The 26,774-nt window shown below is 53.6% G+C and overlaps 1 protein-coding gene across 3 annotated transcripts; it reads right to left on the reverse strand.

Annotated features, from left to right (window-relative positions):
- Window positions 1-1,174: 1,174 nt before the first annotated feature.
- On the reverse strand, window positions 1,175-15,306 carry Irf4 (interferon regulatory factor 4). 3 transcript variants are annotated; one of them, XM_004628414.2, is made up of 8 exons: window positions 15,066-15,306; window positions 13,996-14,182; window positions 13,183-13,271; window positions 12,387-12,528; window positions 10,572-10,679; window positions 7,869-8,222; window positions 4,472-4,584; window positions 1,175-2,499 (listed from the first exon to the last, which is right to left on the reverse strand). In XM_004628414.2, the coding sequence occupies exons 1-8, from the start codon at window positions 15,279-15,281 to the stop codon at window positions 2,356-2,358; spliced, it is 1,353 nt and encodes a 450-aa protein (XP_004628471.1). In that variant the 5' UTR covers window positions 15,282-15,306; the 3' UTR covers window positions 1,175-2,355. The 3 variants fall into 3 exon arrangements, with proteins under 3 accessions (XP_004628471.1, XP_004628470.1, XP_023567929.1); XM_004628413.2 differs by having other exon boundaries at window positions 12,387-12,531; XM_023712161.1 differs by lacking the exon at window positions 10,572-10,679 and having other exon boundaries at window positions 12,387-12,531.
- Between the last annotated feature and the right edge of the window lie 11,468 nt (window positions 15,307-26,774).

Consider the following 26,774-nt stretch of genomic DNA (forward strand, 5'->3'; position numbering starts at 1 on the left):
GCTTTAACTTAATTGGTCACCTGGTCTCTGTGGTCATCCGGAAGACAAGATTTGCTGGCCAGAATTTCCTAAAGGTGAAATTCTAAAAACAAACAACCAAGACCTCGCATCTGTGAGATTTGCACAGTTCCTCTCCGGCGATCCAGAGCTCATGCGCACAGCAAACACGTAACCCTCCGCAGTATCTCCCATTCCCTACAAACTGAATTCTAGTGTGCACATCCCAGGAAACCATGACCGAGGGAACCGTTCCTTTGCGAAGTCCTGAGACAACTGTCTGGATTCTTCCCCTGACCCTTCACTGTCTGCCCCCCACAGGCCCCCTCGTGATTAAGCAAGTTGACATTCATGTATGTGAGGGTGCAATCAGAGGCCGTGGGCCCAACCAACAAGCATGGTCCAGAAAGTGTGGCTTAATTGTTAAAGCAGCAAATATTTCTTTTTCAAAAAAATTCACGTAGCACTAAAGGTCAAGCATCACATGGAGAACGAAGGCTTAGAGGGTCCTGTGGGAAGGTCCTGAAGTGGGCTCTGGTGAAACGCTGCCAGTGGACCGAATGCTCCCAAGAGAGCAGGTGATGGGGGTGGCGCTGGGAAGCTTTGGTACCTAACTGTCTCTCAACCTCCTTAGGATAATATACCCCCAAATACTCTGCATCTATAAGATGCATACATTCCTGCACTTGTGGGCCTCCCCGGGCTCCCCCAGAGGCCCATGCCGCACGGCGAGGAGCCATGCTAACCCTTCTGCACGGCCCAGCAGGCCTCTGCAGGCTGCTCGGGGTGAGGTAAGTGCACTAGCAGGGGGCACAAAGCTCCTCTTAGGGACCCTTCTGGGGAGGATTTGTGTTGGAAGGAAAACAGCTGCCTTTTTTTTCTTCTATTAGACTGCTTACATTTTCTATAGTCCATATGTAATATTTTAGTATTTAAAAGTCCCTTTTTAAAAATGGAAAGCTGACTGTGCAGGGCTTTGTTGCTTGCTATACTTGCTTGTAAAGGCTGTAGCCCGTGTAACGCAAGGGCTACACAGGCATTTAATACGTGCTTGCTGAGCCAGGCGTAGTGTCAGGCGCACACCTGTGACCCCAGCACTCCTGAGGTGGAGGCAGGAGGACTGTCGCAAGTCTGAGACCAGCCCGGGCTACGAAGTGAGCTCAAGGCCAGCCTGAACCGCATAGTGACACACTGCTCCAAAAAGAAAAAGAAAATGTGCTTGCTGAGTGAATGACAGAATAAAGGTTAGGACAAGAGAGCCACGTGTTTGAGAACTATTGACTCTCTTCCGAGCCTGGAGGTAACACCAGTGATTTTGTAGGAGAAAAAATATTGCCATGCAGGCGTCCCCAAGATACAGAAGATAAGGGGTCTGCGGAATCCAAGCAACTGGGGAGCTGGAGATTCAATTCAAAATTAGATTTGGCCAAAGTCCAGTCATTTTAAGGCCCTGACAAACTATTATTGGCATGAGGAAGCATCTAATATACAACATAAGCAGAAACAGCCCCCGAGTGTGCAGTTACACAATCCAAACCCTGCCTGGTCTTCTGCCAGGACTCACCAACCTGAGTCCTGGCTCCTCCTCCTGGTGTTGCCATGGATACTACCAATCGCCCAGCAAAACAAACAGAAGAGGGGAAATGTTACCACGCTTTCGTACTTGGATGGTTAATTTTTCTTCTTCTTTAAGAAGAAAGTCTTAGCAATAATTTCTAGAGAATGAGAAATAACAACATGATAACCATTCCTATCTGAAAGCAGGCCCAGGGATTTTTGGCTGAAGAAAATCCCAACAGAGTTCATCGACTGGCTTCCGGGGTAGGCCAAGGAGAGGAAACGGGGTTTGGGGTGGGTTCCACGGAGCCGCCAGGGAGGTGGGAAGACGGGCCACCCTAAGATTCAGCTCCTGTCACTCAGCAAGTATTTCCACATGAACTGCAGCTCCTAATGCATGAATGCATTTCTTTTGCACGTGTGCATAGTTTGCAAGTTATTTCCCTGAGCAATGAGACAATACTTAAGTTGCCAAAATACAAGTTTTCTCAGTCTTTAAACAAGAACCATATTCCAGATTCAGTTTAAGTGGATGTAAACAAGTAGCTTGGTGAGTTTTCCTCCTGTAAAAGGTGGCAGTCTGCGAGAGGGCAGGGTGGTCAGCTTGCTGGGCAGACGTGAAGACTGCAGTTCCTTCTGGAATAAGCTTGTCTTCCCACCAGCGGCAGGCGATTTTCTATAGCCATTCTTGCTGCGAGCTGTGCTCATCCTCAGCACTGGAGCTGAGAGAGGACAGACCATTGGCTGTCCTCGTCAAAGTCAAGTACTTACAGTTCAAGAAATCCTTTGCCTTGACAACTCTCACTCTGGAATGGAGGAATGTCGGATGGATCTGTGGTAGTCCTCGGGACTGCTGATGTGTTCTGGTAGATCGTAACCCCTCAGGAAATGTCCACTGTTTTGTTGAGCAAAATAATACAGCTGTCTGGCTAGTAGGGGCTCCACCTTAAACAAGACATTGCAAAACGTTACTGAGGTATTTTTTTTAACATTATTTCATCATGAAATAACCCTGAAATTCTAAGGAACAATTGTAAGTAAAAGTCTGAAATTATATTGTATAAAACACCATAATGTTTCATACTTGGAGCCCTCGAAGGGCCAATTGTCTGTTAGTCCTCAATATAGAGCAGCCTGCAGGCAGAGGCTACTTAGCTCTGCATTTCAGTTGAGGCAAAACATAAAGATGATATTTTAAGCCAACTTCCACTTGAAATTTACACTTAACTAAGACTGAATGAACACTATCTGATCAAATCAAAAGGTCAGGCAAATTTCAGGGTAATTTAAGCTAATGAATTTATTTTTCCACAACTGAAGTTTGACAGAGTGATAGGTTCACCCCAAATGACTTAAGATATCCAGGCAGTCTGTAGAATTCTAAACCAAAGGATAAACAAAAAAGAAATAAAATTAAACAGCAACAATTAGAGGAAAAGAGAAATTGATTGGCCTCAAATACATCTAGTTTAATTATTAGTACGGACCACATTCACCAAAAGTCTACATTCAGCTTTTCCTGAACTGCAGCATCAAAGCCCAGCTGAGGATTTCCAAAGAACTGTGCTCTTAAATTGAGCCTTTGTGCTATTTGATAAATAGCGTCTTGCATAACTCCTTTGTAAGCACCTGGGATAAATTAAATCTATCATAATAATGAAGAAGTTCTGCGCGTGCACCCATGCATTTTTCTGTATGGACCAGCGCTTTGATTCTGAGGGGGCCGTGCACGGGGGCGGAACCCCGCGCCTCAGCTGGTGGGGAGGTGTGCCTGGAAGTCCTCATCTCGATCATGTGGGACGTCATGTGGGACGCCACCTTCTGCTCCCCACGCTGCTTGTTAACCCTTGTTTACGTGGTCATTGAGCCATCTCTGTTCACTATGAGATCTCAGTAATTATATCATTCCCTTGAGAGAAGTTAGGACAGTATGCTAAAGTCTGAGATTATGTTTTTGCTGGCTGTTTGACTGGTTTTTATGCCTACCATTAGGAAGGAGGAATTGTATGTCTGTGTTTAAAAAGTGTCTTATTTAAATCTTCTTTCTGTCTTTCATACATTGCAGCTGAAACTCCAGGCCTTCTGCATGCTTGATCGGCGTGCCGCCAGCAAGCCATCCCTCCGCCCTCCAGTTTCAATAAGAAATACCATCAGAGATGGAATCTCATCGGAATTTTGGTATCGTGGGTGTAACTTACCTTGCACTACTCATTCTCTGGGTTTGTAGAAATGTAAAATTTTCAAGCTCAAAGTCATTTTTTTGGAATGACAAATGCTTTCTATGACAAAAGAATACTAAGTGATGCCTTTTCTCTTTTATGAAGAAAATATATACTTGATGAAGTTGCAGGCATTTCAAGCTGGCAAGAGCCCAGAAGGAGCAACTGGTCAACCTTAGAAGATGAGGCTGCCTCTAGAGAACTATTAAATAATTCTTGGAAATCCAGAAAAATAAAAGAGAGGCTGGGAAATGCCTGGAGATGACCCATAATACACACAAGGGAATGGGTCACATCCCCGTTGGAAAGAGATTCTGTCTCTGGGGAACACATGCCAGCTAGACAGTATTTAAAATCCAGAAGACATAAAGAACTTCAAAGGGCAACTTTTAGTGACAATCCTTTCTAAACCTCTGTAAAATGAGAATCTGGCAATTTGAAACACAAGAATAATGGGATGGGGGAAGCCCTTGGCTTGAGTGTCCACTCGGGCCATGTGTGTGGTGAGTGACACAAATGCATCTAGTTTAGATGTGGGTCCCTGGGCTGTGTTGTCACGTGCATGCTTCCTCCTGCACCATCTCAAGGGTCACGACTGTCGTTCTGGGTCACGTGACACTTCCGCCTGAGACCTCTCTGGGAAGTCCGCCTCTGACAGCAGGAGGGCTCTGTGTGGCGCATGCGCAGCGGCTACTCACGTGGGCCGTGATGAGCTTCCTTTGCCGCTGGGGGTCTGGAAACTCCTCTCCGAAGCACAGAGTCACCTGGAAGCGTGGCAGCGGCCGACTGTGGTGCGCGAAGGCCTGCAGCTCTGAGAAACAGGGAGACAGGCAGCCTCAGCAACCCCTGCGACCCGTGCCACACAGAAGCAAGAGCACCCTTCCACCAAATCTCACATGCACACTTCAAGCTGTCGAAGTCCCGCCGGGGTACGTGGCTTGGCCCCCTTTCTCGGCCCTGACGCTTTAGTCCAAGGCACTGCCCTGCAGCCCCTGCCCACAGGCAGGCAGAGGGGTAGAGGAGTAAAGGAGGGAAGAAAAGCAAAAGCAAGGAGCCATGCGGAGCAGAAGCAGCAGCGCACGCAGAGGAGACATTTTCATTATAGAATCAGAGCGTTCCCCAGCCCAGCATCATCTGAAAACTCAGTCCCCTAACTAAGGAGGCCACGCGGCCCAGTGTCTGTGCTCCCCAGGACCCCTCAGTGGCCCAGGCGCTGGCTCCGGCAGCTGCACCCACTCATGCTGCATCTGAGCTGCATAGTGGGGGGCCCTGAGAGGCCATCGGGCACTGTCTTAGGAACAGGACAGTGAGTTGGCTGGGAGCTGAAGAAGCCCCATGGTCCCCAGCCCAGAGCCACTGCTCTTGCCTCAAAGGGCAGGAACAGCACTGTTGGAAAGATGCATGTTCAGGGCTGGAGACGTAACTCAAGGAAAACAGGTACTAAAGCCGTGTGTCCAATCCCTGGAGTGAGCGGGAGTCCCTTCAGCCAGACTCAGGATTCTCAGAAATGCACCTCAAGTCAGAGTCCTCACTGAGAAGGCGCAAGACTAACAGGAGCTTCTGCACTTCCGCCAGTAGCTGACAGCCACATCCTCACCAGATGCCTCTGGGGACCGTCCCCAGCAGGGCGAAAATCCTGAATGGGTGAGACGGCAGAGGTTTCCACTGCTCTGTGCAGCTGAGGAGTTTCTAGCTAACTCACAGGACTACTCAACTTCCTGCACTTTTTTTTCTTCCTGAGTTCAAATCAAACCTCACCAGTGCAGTCAGAATGTGTGGAGCACACTCCCAGAGCTGTGGCAGGGGACCCCACAGAAGCACAGGAGTGGTGAGCAGGCACTGTGCTCTGGAAAAGCCACGCCTCAGATGCTTGCTAATGTGGACACATTTGGTGGGATCCTCCCTTGTGCGCTGCTGCAGCTTTGAAGTCCACAGCATCCTCCCCAAGCCTTTGTGAACCTCAGGGGTTGGGGTGCGGGCGGAGCACAGGCCCCAGCTATGAAGGAAGGTGCAAGCAGCGAGAACAGGGAGAGCATCAAGAGCCCTCGCTCACAGAGCAGCGCGCTGTGCGAGGCTGGTGAGTGCAAGCCCAGGCGCTCATCTCCTGTCCTGCTTCTGGGCCCACCTGCCTCGCAGCCGAGGGCATCCAGCAGCCCTGTCTGTCACAGTGCGGCCTCCTGACTGCCTACAATGTGCACAGCAAGACAAACTTGGCGAAGCCAGTGCTGGTATTTCTGGAACACCTTAGAGCTCCAAAGGCACAGAGCTCAAGATGCACTCTCTTACGAAGTGCCAGCTCGAGGAGCCCCCTCTCCCAGGACCCAGAGGCTGGAAGAGGAGGTGCAGCAGCCTCCTTTGGGCTTCCCACTCCTCTCTGTCCCTCAGCACCAGCACCTGCCCTACCCCAGTGCAGACTTCGAGGCTCGCAGTGGCTGGGGACAGGCCTGTGACCTCCCTGGAGGCAGTCTGCTCCACAGGTGGCCTTCCCACACAGTCCCGTTGGGCAGCCTCTTCCTGCACCTGCCACTATGGGCAGGGTTTATTTAGGGACTATTTGGATACCAAGGAGAATCTGGATGAACCCACACACACTTGGGCCGCGTGAGCCAAATGCCAAGCAGATGCTGCCGGCGCCTGAGCCCGGCACACGGGCCACTCCCATTTCACTTCAGATGCGCTCTCTCACGAAGCAAGTTCACAACACAGCAGCTCCGCAGCTGGGCATGTGCCCAGCAGCAGCCAGGTCAGTGTGTCTGCGGGATACCAGTGCTGTTCACAGTCATCGAAATAGCGAGCTGAGCTAACCATCCACCAGCTGATGAATGGACAAAGAAAATGTGTTTGTGAGGCAGAATACTACTCAGCTGTAAAGAAGGAAATCCCGTCATTTGCGACAGTACAGGCTGCGAGGGCAGTGTTTTCAGTGAAACGTGCCAGGAGCGGAAAGACAAGCCCTGGATGACCTCAGGGTTCTGGGGTGTCTCAATTAGAAAGCCATTACCCCATATCTCTGAATCTAAAGGTCTGAGGTCACACAGGCAGAGAGTAGACTGGTGGTCACTAGAGGCTGAGACAAGGGGACTGTGGAGACAAGGACAAAGGGTACAGAACTCTACCTGCTTGCCGTACATCGCCAAGGCCACAGTTAGCAGGGAGCTTGCCACTGTGTGAGCTAAGCTTTTTCGAGCGGACAGTGCCCTCTCTACTGGAGAAGCACCGGAGAGAAGACCTTCAGGAGTGGTCACAGTGCACAGAGTGCAGGGGAGTGCGTAGTGCGTGCTGATGAGCTGGGGTCACCTGCTCTGTGACATGCACATACCACACAACAACGTGCTGTATCCCTGCTTGTGAATAAGGGGTCCCACGAAAAAGACCAGATGTGGTGCTTACCATGGGTACCCATGAGAGGACAGGGCCAGTGTAAGGAAGGACAGAATGGCAGGGGACTGGCAGCCTTGTCCGCCCCCTAGGAGCTACGGGACACTTCGGAGGGAGCCCTGCTATGGCTTGCTTGGTGATGTCGTGGGCGCCAGCCTCAGGCTGATCTAACTGTCATGAAAGCAAGACAAAAACAGCACAGCATGCCGGTCCTAGGACTCGACGCAGAGCACGCTCCGGGGGGCAAGGCGAAGCTTTCTCCTCCTTTCCCCTTCGCTACCTCAACCCACGCCCCGCCCTCCTGGGTCCACCTGTATGGCGTCTGCCTGGAGTGACACAGCCCACAGCCAGGAAGGGCAGCAAGATACCTAACTGCCACAGTTTTTCAGGAACCCAAAAGAGCTGAGGTCTCAGCAGAGAAGTGTGATGAGACCTTTGCCAGGAATACAGGACAGTGACAAAGGGTGGCTACTGAAAATCAGAAAGGTAAGCACTAAGCCTAAGCCGTGATCCTCCGGGATTACGCTTCTGGACTCTGGGTCTCTGGTAACAAGAAGAGAGGCTGACGGGGCAGACGCGGACATGAGCCAGGCAGGACCTCTGTTCTGGGATGAGGCCCCAGGCTCTGGGGGCAACAAGAGGAAAGCCTCTACCTCGGGTAGGAGGGACCCTGTGACACACACCATGGCCCCCTCCCTGCAGACAGTGAGATGGTACCTGACAGAAACTGCTGCGTGTCGAAGAGCTTGCAGGTCTGGTCTCTCTCCAGCTTGTTGGGCCGGTCGCTGCACAGTGCCAGGGGCCCATCCCAGTAGATCCTGCTCTGGCACAGTCTCTTGGCATAAAGCCCATCCGGGGCCATCCACAGGACCACACCCCTCTCCAGGTGGCTCAGCAACTTCTCGATGTTCTTCCTCTGCCCGCTGTCCTCTGGGTAGGGGAACAGGACGGGGTCTAGGTTGCTGGCATCATAGGTGTGTCCGTGGGAGATCCGGCAGCCTTCGGGGCTGGATGTGGTCACCTCCTTCACCAGGATTTCACGGTAGTACAAGCAGATGTGCAGCCGGCAATCTGCAAGCACAGAGCTCTGGAGTCAGCGAGTGTGGGCCTGGGATGCCCCCTGCGGTGCCCACGCCTGGGCCACAGAAGAACGCAGCAGGTGGCTTCTGGCTTCCCGAGGGGCTCCGGAGCTGGTGAGCAACAGTCCTGGGACTCCGGAGACACCCCAGGTGCCCACCTCCTCCAGAGAGCCTCGGCTGCGGCACACTTGCTCAGCGAAGCCAGCAGTGCTCACAGCCGTGTGATCCCTGTGCCTCCTTTTTTTTCTTTTTCTTTTCTTTCTTTTCTTTTTTGAGAATAAAGGAAAGTATGTATTTCATTAATTTTCTGCAAAATGTGTTTAAGTCAATGAAAGTGTCCCTCTGCTAAAGAACTAAAGCAGTCACTCTGTGGATGATGACAGTGGAGACAATATTTAGATCTGCAGTACTGTGTCACTGCTGACTACTCACCTTGGGGCAGGTCCTTCCGGACCTCAGTTTTGGAGGGCATGAGCCCTAAGCCAAATTTCTGCTGCACAAAGTGTGCAAGAGCATTTCAGAGGAAAAACAAGTGGATGCATCCACACATGCAAGCGTCCCTGAAGCATCAGTGTGACAACAGACAGGGAGGGTGACAGACACGTAGTAGGTGACAGAGAGATGACAAAGAGACAGCAGTGTAGGAAGAAAGCAAGCTAGCTAAGCCCTGAGCTCTGACCTATGAGCGGTGATTTCCAGGTGGTAGAATACTTTTTTCCCATTTTGTTGTTCTGATTTTTAAAATTAGTTTTCTACAGTGGGTATATGCTGCTTTTATCATAGAATTAACTCTAGGGAAAGCAAACGAATTACGGCTGGGGTGCAACTTGGGAACAGCACACCTTTGAGAACCTAGACTCCAAGCCCAGCAGCAAAAGGTGGAAATCAATGAGCCACGCCGTGGAATCCGCTGCTAGTGCGAAGCTGCTCAGACCTGAGTTTGAGCAACTCTAAAACTGGGCTTCCTAAACACTTAAAAAAGATTAATTTATTTACAAAAGTGTTACTGATTTGAGAAACCTCTCGCCCGCAGACTGAAGGACCATGCTAAGCTAGCTGAGGCTCCTGAAGGCGAGACTGCAGCTCAGCGTCTTCCACGGGCAGTGGCAGTGGCCGTGGCCGTGGCCAGGAATCACACTCTGAGAAGTGCGCCCAAGGTGACAACTTATCTGCACTGTGCTTAGCAAACAAAAAAGAAACCCACAAAGCCTCGTGGTCCTCTGGCAGGTTCTGAGATGGAGCCCACACCACAGTGTCTTCCATTTCTGCACTGTGAGCCCAGAGCCATGCCACAGCCAGTGTGAGTGGGTGTTGGCTATCGGAGGTGACTTGAGGGGCAGGCTTCATGTCATCTAATGTCATCAGAAATCACGAGGTTGAAGATGTATAAATAGCTGGTTATTTCCTATTCTCAAGCACCCACACAAGTCTTAGGTGCTCAAGGAAGGGTTTGAAAGTTTCTAAAAACAAACACAAGCCCTGCTGCTCGGAAGCGCCTCCCCCAGCCCCAGGGGTCCTGGTGATTGGTGAGCGTCACCACCCCCACGGCCTTAGCGCTCAGAAGGACTAGGAGTTAAGCTGCTGCTCACTGGTGAGCAGGAAGGGCCCAGGTCTCAAGCCCTCTGACACCTTCAGAATTCAGTTTACATTCTCTGTCAGAGACATTCAAAGAGGTTGGGGAAGTGTGAGAATTCTGAAGCCTAAGTTGTTGATTTTTACTATGAATTCAAATTCTACTAAGGAACAACTTGTATTATTTAAAGACTAAGTTGTCTAGAGGACATATGCCTAGTTCAGCCTGAAGTGCCTTCCTCAAGCAGATCCATGGTGGCCTTAGAAGTGGGGTGTGTAAGCCAGGCTGAACTGGAGTTTGCCTGCAAGTCTCCTGGGCATCCGGAGACTGAACTGTGTGCTGCCCGAGGTGTGAGCTCCAGAGAGTACGCCAGGGACAGTGGCCTGGGGAAGTTACAGCTGAGTTTGTGGCCAACCCTGGAAGGACCGACAGCTTTTCAAAGTGGAGGTTGTTATAATTCCGGGGAAATTGTCCTGCACAGTGCGACTGCTGGCCACAGGGACCCTGGCTGCAGGGACCTAGGCTGTCATTGCTCCTGGAAGCTCGGGTGGCACCTGAGGAGAGGTCAGATGCCTCTAGCCACTCACAATTGGATCTGCGACCTGGGGCGCGAGCGCTCCTCACTGCTCCCGGTCAACCGCAAGCCCACTTCAGGCCCAGAGGGTACAGGGCCAGGGTCTGCATGCCCCCCAACACTACCCAAATGCGAGAGGAGCCAAAGCGAAGCGGCCTCCCGCAGGAGCTTCCAGAAAGGAGCGCGGCACTCACCTGACAGCGCTAAGGCTTCGGCAGACCTTATGCTTGGCTCTATGGGGATTCCAGGAGCCTGGGACTCAGGTGGGGCACAAGCATAAAAGGTTCCCGTCACCTGGCAACCTGCATTTGCAAATAAAAGCAGAAGGTGTCTGAAGAGGGTCTGAGTTGTCAGGCCTTGCCTGGGGCACCTTCCAGCCTAAGCCCAGCAGGCAGCTGACTGGGCAGCACAAGCTCTTAGGGCAAAGACAAACTGAAATCAATTGGAGAAAACAAGGCTGAAGGAGGAGGGGCCGCTGTGCAGTGCTGGAAGGAAATGCACAGCTCGCTCTGTAATGCATAAGTAGGGAAACTGAGGCTCAGTGAGAGGCCAGGGGATCAGCTCCTGTTCACACAGCATACTCAAAGCAAGACAGTGAGCTTAGGCTGGTGATTTCTGACAGAAAGAGCCTGATTGAAAACCAGCGAAGCATGAGTCTGTGTCTGTTTTTCCTAGAACTTCTGGGTTCAGGAGAAATCAGAGCTTGGTCTCAGGCAGCTCAGCGGCTGCGAGTTGCCTTACACAGAAACGGGGAAAGAAATGCCCTCAACTTCACTGCGCTTGCTTGCCGCGGCTGCGCGTGCAGCTCGCAGCACTGCCCTCTGGCACCGCACTGTCCACCGTTTAGGGCTGCAGCTGGCGCTCTGGCCATGGACCTGAGCTCCTGAAACGGGAGCTGTTTCCTCCGCTGGATTTAGAAAACCGACCTGCATTGCAAGTCACCCTGGAAAAGCCCATGACACCGGATTCTGAGCTTCTCTGCTTCACAGGCCCCTCGGTACAAACAACGAGAAGTGATGAGCCTCTTCGGTGCCCATAGGCAAGGATGACTTCCACAGGCAGGAAAGGGTTGCCTTTTAGGGAGCAGACATCCCAGAGTGCTCACATGTCTGGCATCTCAGGGCCTTACCTAAAGCTCGCGATGGCTGTGTTGAACACAGCTTGTATGATTTCTTTGCACAGAGCTACATAAGATCTGCTGCATGATCTCATTTGATGCCACTGGACCCTGGTGGGCAGCAGACCACATCCAATCCTGACTATGCAAGCCTTGGGGCTCAGTAGTGGCAGGTCTGGTGGGGACATTTCCTGACTTTTTTCCTGCTGCTTATCCACTCCCTGCTTGTCACCACCCAGCACACCAGAGCAGTCAGGGTGGACACACCACTGTTCCGGGATGCACAGGAGCTCAGCGACGGCCCACTGGCCCTGCCCTACAGGGCATGGCCACAGCTGGAGCTTGCCCCTTGTAAGGGCGGGTGGACAGAAATAGACTCCTGAGTTGGGGCCTGCAGTCAGCATTAAGGGAAAATCCAGGAGGGAAGACTGCCAACATCCATCACATTTTGCTTACGATTACAAAAAAGATTGTTCAGCCAGGATGAAAAGTGTTACTACATTAAACTTAAACAACATATCAACAAGCACTTGAATCCCAGCCTGGGTCTCAAGTGGAAGGCTGGGTTGGGGGTCATTGAGCAAGCCCCTCACTCTTACTGGGTGGCTTGGGCAAGTTCCTTCCATTCTGGGAACTTGCAGGAACTCTTCTATTGTTTTAAAGGGCAATTTCAGCTCCCTGGAACGATCTTTGATATTTATAATTGAGGACCCACATGCAGTGGGGCCTGCACAGATCCTGAGGGTCAGTCTGGCTCTGAGGACTTGGTTAGCATCCTGGTCTTGCTAGGCACTGGAGCAAGAGGCAGCCTGTGGTGCCTCCCAGGCCCCTCGGTCTCCCACAAAACCCGCCCCATGCACTCTTCTGTCTCAGGCCCCAACACACTCCTTACCGTTCTCACAAGCTGGGCCTTGCCAGTGGTGGCTGCGGGGACCGAATGGCATGGGACACTGATACGAGATTTCTGAATGTGACTGGTCAGGGACATACTCCCTCCAGGGGCGTTCATGGGGTGGCATCATGTAGTTGTGGACCTGCTAAACGAATGCAGGAGGGGCTGAGATGCAAAGTGCCAGCATGGGAAGTGGGGCGCTTTCACATCCACCCGGACTCCTCAGGGAACCCCTTCTTTGGCCAGCAGCCAAATCATTTCATCATCCAAAAGAGCCAATGGAACTATCAGGCCAGGTGGACAGGGCCCCAGAGGACGGGGGCACAATGGGGTGTTGTGGGGAAGCACAGCCTGGTACATGGCATCATCATATGGCTGAGCCCAGCCCCAAAATGCTGTGGGGAACTCTGTCTCCTCCCCACCACCAAAGGGAGCACAACAGAGCTGCCATTCAGGCCAGGAAGGCCTGCAGCCATTAGCCGCCCTGTGGTTTCACATGACAAAGCTCTGCTTCCAAAATCTTCAACTGCTGTGAGAGCTGTGGTTCCCAGGGGATCTGAGGAACTGGAAGAGCCATATTCCCACAGGGGCATACACCCAGTCTCCTCATTTAATCCTAAACGCTAGTGGTGGTGCTGGGGCACTTAGACCACAGTGACTAGGGACTGTCTGTGCATGACCACTGGCCACATCACCCATGTGCATCAAGTCCTCTGTGGTGTCCGGGTGTCTCCGCTCTGTGGGCCCAGCATGGGGACCTGGCCCGGCCCTCCAGAGCCCACTGCCCCCCTCGTACCTGGGCGGGGAGGGATGTGTATGGTGTCGTCATGGAGTAGGGGTGGCCGATGGCCATCTGCGGGTCTTCCAGGGTGAGCTGCTTGGCTCCTGTGTGTTTGGGGAAAAGGGAAATGGAACAGAGTGAGAAAAGGAACTGACTTAATGTCAAATCTTGGAAAAATACCTGAGGGCTTAATTCTTAGAATGCAGAGCTCTGTGCTGACAGACAAGCATCTTCTAGCAATGCCCTCGGGCAGTTACTCATGCCGGCATCAGGTCTGACTGGTGCAGGAAAGGTAAGAAATTCACGAGACAAGGTGTGGGAGTGCCCTCTGTGGGTGCCAGCCGGACGGCATTATTTATTTAAAGTGGAGCTCTGCTTGGGACACACCAGTGCCACTTTAGGAGGCCCAAAGATCTGAGTTGAGTAAGCACTGTTATACTCTTAAAAGTTGGCACTTTAATTCTTATGAGTAGTAACACTTTGTGGGTGTGTAGTGTGTTTCCTCTTCTAGAAAATAGTTACAAGAACTATTAGACAAACAAAGCTTTAATGAATCTTTCAGGTTTGGTTTTTTTTTTTAATTTAGTCCATACTGTAAAAGGACACAGACCCTTCACAGGTGCTCCCAACCATGCTCACACACGCAGGCTTTACAAAATGATCCTATACCAGTATCACAGGATTTTCAACTTGAAAACCACAGACCTTGGGCAAAGGACCCACCAGGCTATAAAAACGCTAAAACAGAAGGTGGTTCTCAGAAGGAAATGAAGCTGCTTAAGTATCCACTGCCCCCGGTCTGCAACCCAGCTTCAGGGAAGCCCCTACCTTTCTTGGCGCCCTCTGGGACAATCCTGTAGACCTTGTATGGGTCTGAGATGTCCAGCTGGCTCCGCTCCACCAGCTCCTCAAAGTCGTTGCTCTTGTTCAGAGCACATCTCAAGCGTGTCTTCCAGGTCGGAGGGTCCGGCTTATCAATACCTTCTCGGAACTTTCCTTTAAATAGTGCCCAAGCCTGGGAGGAAAGAGTGGAGCAAAAGGAAATCAAAACATGGGCCTTTTAAAAGACAGTGTGGGAAATGCATTTCTAAAAGGAAGAATGTTGCCTGGGATTTATGCTGAGGCTCGGAATGTGGCTTGGAATGTGGCACAGAAAGACACCAGGTGTCCCCTGGGTAAAGTAATTCTCTAGGACTTCAGACTGCCAGGTGGGAGAGAGTGGCTTGACCATTTTCTGGATATTTATGAAGGATGGAGTGAAGTACGGAGGCTGCTGGAACTGGCTCTAGTCACCCTGGCTGAGACAAAGGGGAGGGCCCAGGGTGGAGCACTGCGCAGGAGAGGTAGGGACAGCGAATTCCCGGAGGAAGTCCCCTTCTAGCCATGCAGGTGGGGCCGCCCGCTTCCCAGCCCACTGGGGAAACTGCTCTACTGCGCACAGGATGGACGGCACAGGAGCGAGAGGGAGAGGGAGAGAGAGCGACACAGACAGAAGTAGCCATACCACTCCAGAGCCAGGGGACAGAAGGAACCAAAGAGAAAGATCCCGGGAGAGAAAGAAAAACAGGGAACACACAGCGGAAAGGAGAAACAGAGACGGCTAAGGGTGAGACAGAGGCCTGCCCCGCAGCGATCAAAGGGGACCGAGAGGGAGCACAGGTCAGGGTCCCACCGGGTGGAAAAAGAAGCCCACCCAAGGGCCCTGCCTGCCACGACCGTCCTCTAGACCGCCCCTCTCGGGCCACCTGAAGAGCTCCGCGGCCCGCCCTGCCCCAGGCTCAGCATCAGATCGGTTTCCCTCGGCCCAGCGACTGGAAGCTTGGCCCCGGCCCGGCCCTCAGGCCCTCGGCCGCCCGCCCGCCCGCCCGCCCGCCCGCCCGCGTGGTCTGCGCGGCGACCTTGAAGAGGGCGGCGTCCTCTTCGCGGTTGTAGTCCTGCTTGCCCGCGTGCTTCCACGGGATGCGGAAGATGCTCTTCTCCTCGTTCTCCCACACCAGCCCGGGGTACTTGCCGCTGTCGATCTGGTCGATCAGCCACTGGCGCAGCTTCCCGTTGCCGCAGCTCACCGCGCTCATGCCGAAGTCCGCGCCGCGCCCGCCGCCGTCCAGGTTCATGCCGACCCAGCGCAGCCGGATGCGCTCCTCCGCGGGCTGCGGGGCGTGAGACCTGAGCTCCGGCGGGACGGCGGCCCCGGCGCTCCGCGCGCGCCTCCCCGCAGCCGGCCGTGCGCCCACGCGGGGCCCAGCTCCCCGCGGCCGAGAGCTCCGGACGCAGTTTCCCGCGCTCGCCACGGCACCGGGGCACCTCGCGCCGGTCCCCGCGCTTGGCCGCCCCTCCCGAGCCGTCTCCATCGCGTTTCCTCTCCGGCTCAGTTTCCACTCTCCACACCCACGAGCCTCGCGGCCCCGCGCACGCAGGACCCCGCACGTGGACTCGCCGGGTCCGGGCCCCCGCGGCGCAGCACCTGTCTCCGCCTCCCTACGCTTTCCTCTCCAGCGCCCTCACTGTCCCCCAGTAGCCCGCACTTGCCCCAGCCAGAGGGGATCAAAGTGTGCTCACAGCAACAAGTGGCCGGGACCGGCTAACAAGCAGCGGGCGCGCAGTGCCCGGACCTGGGCCCGTTAGGACGCCGAGGCGGGAGAGTGCGATGCTGGCCCCGGGCCCAGCCCGAGAGGCAGCTGCAGCGCGGGGTTCTGAGCGCCCCTGTTCGGTCGCTTGGTCCTGAGCCGGTCTGGCACCGCGCGCCGGGGCGTCGGGCGCCTTTGGGACACGGAGCGCGAGCAGGAGCCCGGCCCGGCCCTGGACAGTCGGGTGCGCACGTCGCACGCAGTCTGGACCAGGGGTTTGGCCGGGGCTTGCCTGATGTCTCCCCTGCCCTCGCGGGGCCTCCAGCGACCCCGACCCGCTTCAAGCGCGTCCCCGCGGCTGCCCTGCGCCGCCCGGGTCCCGGCCCTGCCTGACCTCTGTGGTCACGGTCCCTCCGCGTCCTGCCCCACTCCAGGCCTTACCTCGCGGGACCCGAGTTCAAGGGCAGAAACAGCGCGAGGTGAGAAAGAGGAACTTTTTATCTGAGCCGCTGGGGGCGGGGCGCGGCGGCTCCGCCTGCCCGGGGCGGGGATCTCGCGCCGCTGTCAGGCGGGACCCGGGACCCGGCGACCCGGCCACCCTATGACCTGGTGCACCTGCCCAAGAGCACCGCGCTCAGCGAGGCTGGGTCTACAAGAGGCACGACCGGGACCAGCGACAGCGGGCGGGAAGCATGGCCCCTGGTGGTGGGAATCCGGCTAGAGGGGGCCGCAAGTCGTCCCCAGGAGCCGGTCAGGAGTGGGGCACCTCTGGCACTGTCACGGGCCTAGGGGCAGGGGTCCTGCCTCTCCGACGGACGGACGTAGGCTCAGTGCACAGCCACAGGCTGAGACTGAACACTGCTACTAAACTGAGGAATGGAGGTGACAGAGCTGAGGCTGTGGCCCCAGCTGCAGCGCTCACAGCGCGAGGGATGGGGGTGGTGTGAAAGGTAACCGCAGCTCGCTTTACAGTGACATCCTTCAATGTGCTTTGTGGGAAGCAGTGTCTTGTGGAGTATACATGTCCAAAACAGTAAGAGTAGTTGAGCAGCCCCAGGATTTACGTAATTTTCCAAGCCGTCTTTAATCTCCAAACTTAGCCCCTGTGCTGCTACCAGGTTGACTTGGATGAGGCCAGCCCAGCATATTTATTTAGTTCACATTTTCAGGTAAACCATCCCATCAGAGTTTCTATATGATTTCAGATCACCTCCATGCGGGGTCAACTTGCAACTTTTAACAACTTTTGATTTCACTTATTTCTCAGTTATCTTAATTTTCTCAATCAGAGGAACAAACAAGGTCAGGTCAGAGTGAGGCAGGCAGAGACCTACACATAAGTGTGCTTTCCCTAAAACTAACGGACCTTCTCAGAAAGTAACAGGATGCTGTGTTTTTCTTTCACCCAAGTGAAGTTTTCCATGAGTCGCTGTAATAAACAACAGGGTTTCGTTCAAAGAAAATTCTGGCCACAACCTGTTTTTCCCCTTTCTTCTCTGTCACCCATTCATTCGCTGAACGTGTTTCTGGGCCCTTCCGACCTGGGCAGCGCAGGGGCACTGGGCCAGGGGCGATGAAGCAGGGGCCACCGTGTTACATGGCTGACTGCAAACTCCTTTTCTAAATGTGCGCAGACAAGACTGCTGAGGACCAAAACGACAGGCTGGAGTGGCGGCACTTTCGCACACGTGTTCTCTGCACAGGATTTAGTCAGTTTCAAAATTTTCCTCTCCCCTACATCCTCTGTTTAGAAATTCAAAACAACAGTCATCCCGCGATTTTTTCTTTTTTTTAATTTACACAGCTACCTTCTTTGAAGAAGTGACTGCTGACCTTCAACGCCATCTTCTGGTTTAGTTGCTTGTCATAGACATCCACTAAAAGCAGATATTTTTAATGATGACCTGCACGCAAAAAATGACCTGAGTCACGAAAGCCCTGGGTGTGCCCGTTACCTCGGAGCAGGGGGAGAGGGTGGGCACTGCCAACTGCTGACTAAAAAACTTTTCCACTTATAGGCACCGTTGAAACAAACAAATATATGACAGCTTGGAACTTCCTCTTCCTCTCTTCCCTCGTGGAGACCTGAGAAAATCACTGTTTCTATAAAACCAGACATTTATCTTCAAATGCCACCACTTGTTGACAAAGGAAAATGGAAAATCAGCGAATTCAGCATCTACCTCAAACAAAAGCCAGCCCCACTCTCTGGGAGGGAGCATTTGCAGGGAGTTCCCCAGGCGAGGCACTGCTCCAGGGCAGCCTGATCTGAACTCAGAATTTAAATTTTCAATTCATATTTATTATAAAAGGACTGTAAGAAAAACTAGATGTACCTAAGTCCAGCATTTTAAAGATCAGTCTTTTACGATGATGTATCTTTCAATCACATGCAAGAAAATGTTTTATAAAACCCATACTAGAAACACCTGAAATAGGTGGGCTGGACACAGCTTGGTGGAGGGCACTTGCGTGGCAGGAGCTGGCCTTGAGTGTCTCCTGTGGGGCGGGCTATGTGGAGCAGGAGCAGGAGCTGAGCCCTGCCTCGGGACACCATTGCCTCACTGATTCGTTCTTTAAAAGGGAGGAGGACTACAATTTGCTAAAACCAATGTACTTTTATTGTTGAGAAATTTTAGTGTGTTATTGTTAGTTGTAAAAGCTCTAAACACGTTCTGTTGTTTTGAGGCTCCTCTCTTGGGGTAACCTTTCCCTTGCTGCTGACCGCAGGAAGTGCTGTCACTGGGACTCAGTGCTGTGGCTGCGGCCCTGGAGGAGCTGCTTGTCTCAATGGCAGTGGTGTCTTTGGGTCCAGGTGGTGAGAATGACGTGGTGGCACCCAATGCCCGGTGTATCCTAGCTGTGTGGGCGCTGGGACTGTGGCCGTTCACATCGTCTCTCAGCGCCTGGAGAAGGTCAAGGAATGCTTCTCATCTGAGCCAACCCAGGTGGGAGGGCAGTGAGGCTGCAGCCTGACTGTAGAGATGAGGAAACACATCAGCGAGGTCTGCCGAGGCCCCAGGGTACACCTCCGCCCAGCGGGCCTCTCCGCCCACTTCTGGCCAGCCTCTGAACCAGGCTGGCACCACCCTCAGAGGGGCTCACTCCGGGCCCGCTGCTCGTGGCTAAGTCAGTGCCACCGACACCCCGTGCCTGCTATGTGGAAGTTGGCAGCAGGGGACCCCTGAGGTTTCTCCTCAACCTAAAGAATTTTCTTCTTTGTGTGCTCACAGCCAGTAATGGCTTCCCAGAGGCCTTTTTGTTTATGATAAATTTGGAGTCAGAAAAAGTGTGTTATTATTATTATCCTTATAATGATGAGGATGATTGTTACCAGGGATCGAGCTCAGAACCTTGCTTGCCAGGCAGGCGCTTGTGCCACTGAGCTGTCCCCCAGCCCAAACTGTTGTGCTACTGTTAAAGCCGCCGACCTCAGCCCTGGTCCGGACTGCATCCTCCTTCCCGGAACTAAACTCATGCTGAGGAAACTGGAGGGAAAGGCTGCTGATTCTCAGCCACGTCTCCCGAATATTTAATCCTCTGGAGAAAAAGCAATCTTGTGAAAGGGAACAGCATGCTTGTGAGATGGGAGCTGGCACCTTCGTGAAATGCAGATGTGTGTGACGTACTCTCACTGCACAATTAACGAATAGAATCAAGTTGAACATTCTCCGTAAAGTGATACATTCCCTAATACCAGTTGTATGGACCACAAACTGGACTTTCTTGTAGAGATTTGTGTATACTTAATTTTCCAAATTCTCTGAGTTTTCCTTGACAAAGCCTTTTCAGAGCTCTAACTCAAACATACCCAGAGCATGGGCTGTGCAAAGTGGCCCGTGAACCCCTTTGGTGCCCAGGGGGAACAGGCATTTCTGAGGCAAAGGCTAGCCAACTTTCTGGCTTATAGGAAATAGGACTCGCCACTTTAATTGATCATGTATTAAGAAGTCCCCTAAAGTCAAAGGCATTAGGGCCACGCTGCCTCTGTTTCCTCTGTTCATAAACAATGACTGTCTCCTGTTAGTCTCCGGGGGGCCAGCATTCTAAGAAGTTCCCTTGCAATGTTGCTGTCACACTCGCTGCATAAGCGGTGACGTGCCTTTACAGCAACCAGCCGACCCTGCCAACTCCCTCTCCCAGCCAACACGAACGGTTTGCAATCACTCTGAGCAGTTTTCTGGACCTGGGAACAGTGGGTGAAAGGCAGGTCCTCATGTACAACCGTGCACCATGCTGAGCTCATCTCGACTCTGCCAACTGCATGCTGTGCAACACTTGTGTCACCCTCATGCACAAGGTGCCACCTGTGCTGTGGCACTTGGTGTAGAGTGCATTTTTCAGGAAAGGGAACAGCATGCTGTGGGAACAAGGTGCTCTGAGACTGTGTGTGTGTGTGTGTGCGTGCGCGCGTGCCTGTGTGTGTGCACATGCACATGTGTGGGTATGTGCATGCGCATGTGTTTGTGTGTGCGTGCACATGTGTGTGCGCATGCGCGCGCATGTGTGTGTGATGTGCTGGCCTGGGGTTTTCTTGAGCATCCAGTCTGCTGAAGGAGACAGGCGCTGGAACCCCTGGTCCCTTGGTGGAATGGACCCAGCAAGCCCCAGGTGCTGCTCCTGAACTGTCTTGGTAGGGAGCTGCTTCTTCACGCCAACTTGCCCCATGGCCAGCTGAGAACCACAGCCACGGAGGACTTGTCTGGCCTCATGATCATGGCAGGAACGAAGGCAATGACCGGGAGCCCCAGGCTCTCTAAGAGGGCTGGTGCACAGGTGACGAAGTAAGGGAAGGAGACAGGCTGAGGGCTGGGGCCGGAGGTGCAGGGAGTTGGTGGTATGGGCACAACGTGAGGAATAGTGCTTTTAGGGACAGAAAGGTAAAGTCTGAGATTCGGTGTCCACAGCCATGCTGACTGCTTATCCAGCAGAAATTGGGAAGGGCAGAACTGTCTTGAGGTGCTGTGGGCCCGAACTGCTCTGTGGCTCATGCTGCTGAGCTCTGAACGCAGACGCATCTTGTCTTTCCAGGTGTGCTTTTGGGGACAGGACAAGAACACCAGGGGCCTGAGTCCCCCCAGCCTCTCGCAGGGGCAGCAGTATATTCTGAGATGGAGTTGGAGGAGGCTGAGAGTGGCTTGCCCGCAATACTTGGGGCCGGAAGTGTCTCAGATCTGAGATTTTTTTAAAAAAGAGTGGATTGAGGCTGGCAAGATAGCTCAGCTGCCTAAAGCGCCTTGTTGAGCACGTTTGGGCAAGTGCAGGGACCCCGGTTCCATCCTCGGCACCACATGCCGCGCCAGCCCTGCCCCCAGGGTAGGCTGAGCCAGCCAGAGTCCAGACACAGTGGTGCATGCCAGTAATCCCAGTGCTGGGGAGGCTGAAAGCTGGATGACCATGAGTCTGAGCTGCAGACTGAGACCCTGCAACAACCAAATACATTAAAAAAAAAATAATAAATAAAAGATTTGAACATTTAGATGTACAAAATGAACCATCTTAGGGTTGGGATCCCAATCAAAATACAAATCCATGTATGTTTTATATACATCTTATACACACAGCCTGAAGCTGACTTTATAGAATCTTTTAAATTGATTGTGTAATAAGATAATTAAAATATTAATTATTTTAAATTTGTAATAAGATAAATATTGGCAATAAGATAATCTAAATAATTTTGTGCATGAAACAACGATTCATGGTGTGGAATTTCCCACCTACAACATGGAGTCAGGGCTCCAGAAGTTTGGGGTTTGCAAGGTCTGCCCGGGAGGTGCTCCAAGGTGCGTCATGAAGAGCTCTTGGGACGGACACCTGCGAAGTCAGGAAGGAAGCCGGATTTGGCAGGGAGGGAGGCTGAAGCGGGCTGAACCGAGCAGACATCAGTGACTTCTCCAGAGCTCTGGTGATCAGAGGAGCCTGCTGAGGAGAGGAGGGGACGGGTCCTGCCCCCACAGCGACTGGCCCGGTGCAGGCAACCTGGGAGGCGGTGGCTGGCGTCAGCGCCACAGCAGCTGCCTGCGAGCCACCTCCCCGAGGTGTCCCCATCCCCGGGGAAATAAGCAGTGGACGGCAGGGCCACCAGCCTGTGTCTTGCTGCACTGGGATTCCTTTCATCTTACAGCCAGGAGCAACTTCTCTGTGGATGCTGCAGGTCTCTCAGCCAGGAGTAGGGCTGCAAGTTTTAGCTAATAAAAATGTGGACCTTTGAATTAAGTTTGAATTTCAAATAAATGGTGAACCACTTTTTTCAGTATAAATATTTGGAACACAGTTATACTACAGAAGCTGTTCATTGCCTGCTGCGGGTTGAAGTGCATCTGGAGCTGTGTGTTCTCTAGAATTTTGGGCTGGAAACACTCCCCAGATTAGAACGCCAGTGGCCTTTGGAGTCAGGGCTTTTGGGGAGTAATTGGGATCTGGTGAGGGATGGGGCCAGGACCCTGTGGTGGGGACAGTGGCTTTACCTGGCTAGGAAGACAGCCCTGAGCTGGCAGCTGACTGTCACCATGAGACGCTGCCACCATGATCCACTCAAGCAGGATGTCTTGCCAGGTGCCACCAGCATGCTCTGGGCCCTGCCAGCCTGCAGAGCCGTGAGCCTTTTGTAAGTGACCAGTCTGTGGCACTCACATAAACAAACAAAACATATAAAACTCTGGCAACGTGATCCTAGAGGAAACAGAGGAGGAGGTGATCTGCCAGCGGCAGCCCGCCCCGCAGCTGGTCCTGGGTGCACTGGACGCTGTCAAGGCCCTCGCCTTCAGCCCTTTCGGACTCCTCGCTGTTTTCCAGAGGAATGGTTTGGCCAGCGTTCAAGTGTGTCCCAGGGCCAGAAGCGTAATCCTCAGCATGACAGTGACAAGGGTGGGATCTGTAAAAGGTGGAGGCCCGCGAGAAAGAGCCAAGTCCCTGGAGGTGTCGCTCTGCCTAGTTCTCACGAGAGGTTGTTATAGAAGAACAAGGCTGCCTGCTGCCTGGTTTCTGGCCTCCCGTCTCCTGTGTGGCCTCACCTTGAGTGTCACAGCTGCTACAGAGGTGCCATGGGACCTGTAGTCTCACAGGCACCACACTTACACTGGTGCCCTGCTCCTAAACCTCCAAAACCCCTAGCTTGTGGTGGCAGTGGAAAGTGGACTGGAGTGGCTTGCGTCTCCCTCTCTGCTGGCCCTGTGCAAGCCCCCAGCTCTTGTCCTTGGACTCCAGGTCACCAGGGCCTTCCTAGCAGAGCGGTATCCTGCCCACCTACCATGGCCATCAGCACTGCACAAGGAAGAGTCAGGGGCCTGGTCTTGGGGCACTAAAGCAGTCCTGCAGCTCAATGCCAGCGTCCCAAGGTTGTCTCCACCCCTAAGAGTCTCCAGATGCTGGCCTGGGCTTCGAGGCCAGTGGAACCCTCCCTGGGTCTTCTGCTGCTGGCCCATGCAGGCGTCCATGCCTGGGCATCTCCTGAGAGTCTTGTGCCCTCTGACGGGGATCTGGGCCTGCTGCACAGAAGTGATCCGACCACAGGTGAGAATCCCTACTCTGTCCCATCTCTCAGGGTGGCCTGGCACTCGTTTTCCCACTCAACACCAGGTCCCTGCTGCAGGTGGTGGAAGGGACCAGTCTTCATTTTAGAGATGGCCACATAGAGATCAGTGGGGCGACTGGAAGGAGGGACCGTGACAACATCAAGCACAAGCCTCGAAGACACGCTGCACCCCAAGCCTGGGACTGCTCTGCCTGCCTCTCTGGAGCCCCACTGGGGATGCCCCTTTCCTCCTCCCCCACCTGCTCCTCTTTCATGACCCAGGCTGGACCTGGGAAGCACAGCCAGGCAAAGCCTTGGCCAGCTGGCCTGGGACTTGCACCTTGGCTCTCCTCCCTGATGTCCCCTCGCTTCTCCCAGTGGCCCAGTCTCCCTGCTATCTCTCACCTCCTCCTCCCCTGCCTCCTCCCCATGGAGAGGACTGCATGTGATGCATGGGGTGCAACCTGCAGTGCCCTGCTCCTGTCTCAGGCCTCTGCCTTCCAGTCGCGGGGCTCAAGGGTGATGAAGGAGAGTCCGAAGGGCCCTCTGAAGCGTGCTCTGTCTCCCTGAGAGCCTGCGGCAGTCAGACTCAGGTGAAGCAAGACTGGAGGTCTTGAAGTTGTGCAGCGGCTGCATCGCAGACTTTGGGGTTCTCCAGGGAGTCAGTGGGGTGGTGAGACACATGCTGGCCTCCTGGCTAACTAGGCCCAAGGCCACGTCATGTGCGGGCACTCGGCTTCCAGGACAGCGTGGGCACTGTACCAGCCCCCAGCGCTCTCCACAGGTGCACACTGGCACAGGCTGTGCTGCTGCTGCAGAGTGCTGGGCAGCTCCAGCAGAGGGCTGGAGGACAGCGCCGCTCAGAATCGCAGAGGCAGCCCGGGAGATGCAGCCCTCCTCCCCGTGGCCTGTGCGCGTCAGCTGTCCTTTCCCTCTATCCCTTTGGGGTCCCATTGACAGTGGACAGCGTGCCCACGGCCCCCAGCCTTTGCTGGAAGGGGCAGTGTGGAGCCCCCACTGCTGACTGAAGGCCTTCCCAGACCAGGCCCTGGCCCTCAGCCAGTGCAAAGCCAGGTCCGTGATGCAGCTGCCTTCAGAAATCCCTCCTACTCCTGACTGACATCATGGTGACGGCAGAGGGAGAACATTTTGAATGAGCCCGTGGACTTGGCATTGTTTCTGTAGGCTGCACTGAGTTCTGTGTTTTTAATTGGCATCATTGATTAAATAAGAAGAAGCTAATTTATACAGAGGAGCTCAGGATTACACTGTGGACTTTTTGGTCAAGCTTACGTGACAGATACGTTTTGCTTTACCTTGAGCTATTGGGATGTCACTGTTGTCCCTGGCAACACAGTTGGGCTCACAAATGAGTTCTGGGGTGCACGTGGGCAGGCCCAACAGGAGTGAACTGCACTGAGCTTTGGGGAAGCTTAAGATGTTTAAGTCTGGCCAGGGAGATAACTTGGCGGTCTGAGCACCTCTCTGGCAAGCGCAAGGACCCCGGTTCAATCCCCCCATACCACATGCTGTGCTGGCTCCACACCCAGCTGGCCATCAAAACCAGACATGGTGGCATATGCCTGTAATCTCTGCATTGGGGAGGCTGAAACAGGAAGATCACTACAAGTCTGAGCTGCATAGCAAGACCCTGTACCAAATGAATAAATAAATAAATAAATGATTACATAATAAATTCAAAATATACAAGTTTGCCAATTTGTGATTTATATAAAGAAGTTTTTATTTTACAAATTATATATCCTTTATTTGTTAAGTTTTACTCTTTCCTAGCTTTACAAAATAGTACCTGTAATTAAAGGACCCTAATATATTTTTTATGTATTGTAACAATTCTGAAATTATCAACATTTTTCCACAGAAATTTCCAATCCCTTTACTGTGTTTGCTCTTGAAAATCAAGTGCAAATCCCATCAGTGACACAAAGCTCTGTGGTGTGCCCTCCATCAGACGGAGTAGAGCCCAGTGGGTGCTGTTGCGTTGGCCTGTTGAATAATTTCAGAACAAAGCCCATCCTTGATGGGCTGGGGCCTCACGTGCGGACCGAGTCAGGCCCACATTGCTCTGTGCTGTCTCCCCTGAGGAGGCTGAAGGCCCCTGCAGCTCCATTCTCACGCTCAGCACGCTGGGGCTCTTGGCTTCAGACAGTGCTCACAAGCTGCAGAGCTGTCTCTTCCTGCCTGGCTGAGGGAGATTTCTGGCGACCCCGCTTTTCCAGTGCTGGTAGAAAAGGAAGTTCCAGCGTGCCACGGTGCAAGCATAGGAGACTCACCTCTGGGGTCTGGGGACCCGTGGTGTGCTCAGGCCCGAGCAGCTGCCCTCTCTGGGACTGGTGTGCACTCTGGGTCCCACCCGCTTCCTGTCTTCCAGCGCTATGTGCCGTCCTCCTCGGGTCACTGTGGACAGGTGTTCCCGAGCCTCCGAGGCTCCAGGTCTGTGTGGGCGAGGGCACTGGGTCCACGAGGCACACCGCCTACCTGTGCTCATCCTGGGGAGCCTGGTTTGCCAAAGCGGGGTCTGAAGGTGGCAGCGCCACTCATGTGGGCACTTCAAGCAACATGACTTTCGGAGTCTGGATAAAGCCTGGTGCTGCAGCTCTGTGATTTATCTCAGCCCAGTGAGGAATCGCAGCACAGAGAAGGTGAGCCTCTCTGGAGAGGGCAGAATGGCTGCCCCGTCCCTTGCGTCAGGAGATGAACCGGCAGCAATGCAAGTGGGAAGAAAGCAGCGAAGGATGAAGTGGGAAAGGGGAGGGTTAGGAGCTGGAGGGCTGAGCCGGTGAGGGTCGGTGGGCCCCAGGGACACCACACTCGCTGCGCGCCAGTTCCCCCACCATGGCAGTGGAGGACGACAGAGGGTGAAGTTCAGAGTGGAAGCCGAAGCCTGGCGTGGGAGCCTGTGCCTGTAGGAGGGAGCCCCGGGGGCGGGCCCCGGTCGGTCATGTGACTGCCCACACCTCCCGCCTCGCAGGGAGGCCTGCCCTCAGCACGCGTGGTCACACACACCGCCACCAGCCCACGGGGACTGTCTGCTTCTGGCACTTGTCTACAAGCTCTGTGGAAGCCCCAGGGCGCGTGCGTGGGCTCCCCTCCTCTCGACCTCCGGCCTCACCAGCACTGTGGGGCCTGCACATAGCAGAGGCTCAATAAACGTCCTCTGGAAACCGCAAATGAGCGTGTGACTGGTCACTGAAAAGGTGGAGAAAGCGCCGACTCACTGAAATGGGAGCACAGAAGAGAGCCACGTGCATGGCCCGCCCGGGGCCCAGGGAGACACGAGAGGGCTCGCAGTGCCCTAGCTCCGTGGCCCTCAGCAATGACTTAAATACCTAACAACAGGAGGACACTAGCTCGGTCCATCTGTGCACTTGGGAAATTTTCAATAGTTTAGGGAAAATGCTTATTCTATGAGGTTTAGGGAAGACAGCAGGTGCAAAACACCATGCATGAAATGTCTGAAGGCTGAGAAAGTTCCCACAGTTAGGGATTCCCCACATTACCAA

Source organism: Octodon degus, unplaced genomic scaffold (genome assembly GCF_000260255.1).
Source record: "Octodon degus isolate 3935 unplaced genomic scaffold, OctDeg1.0 scaffold00023, whole genome shotgun sequence".
Classification (NCBI taxonomy): Eukaryota; Metazoa; Chordata; class Mammalia; order Rodentia; family Octodontidae; genus Octodon; species Octodon degus.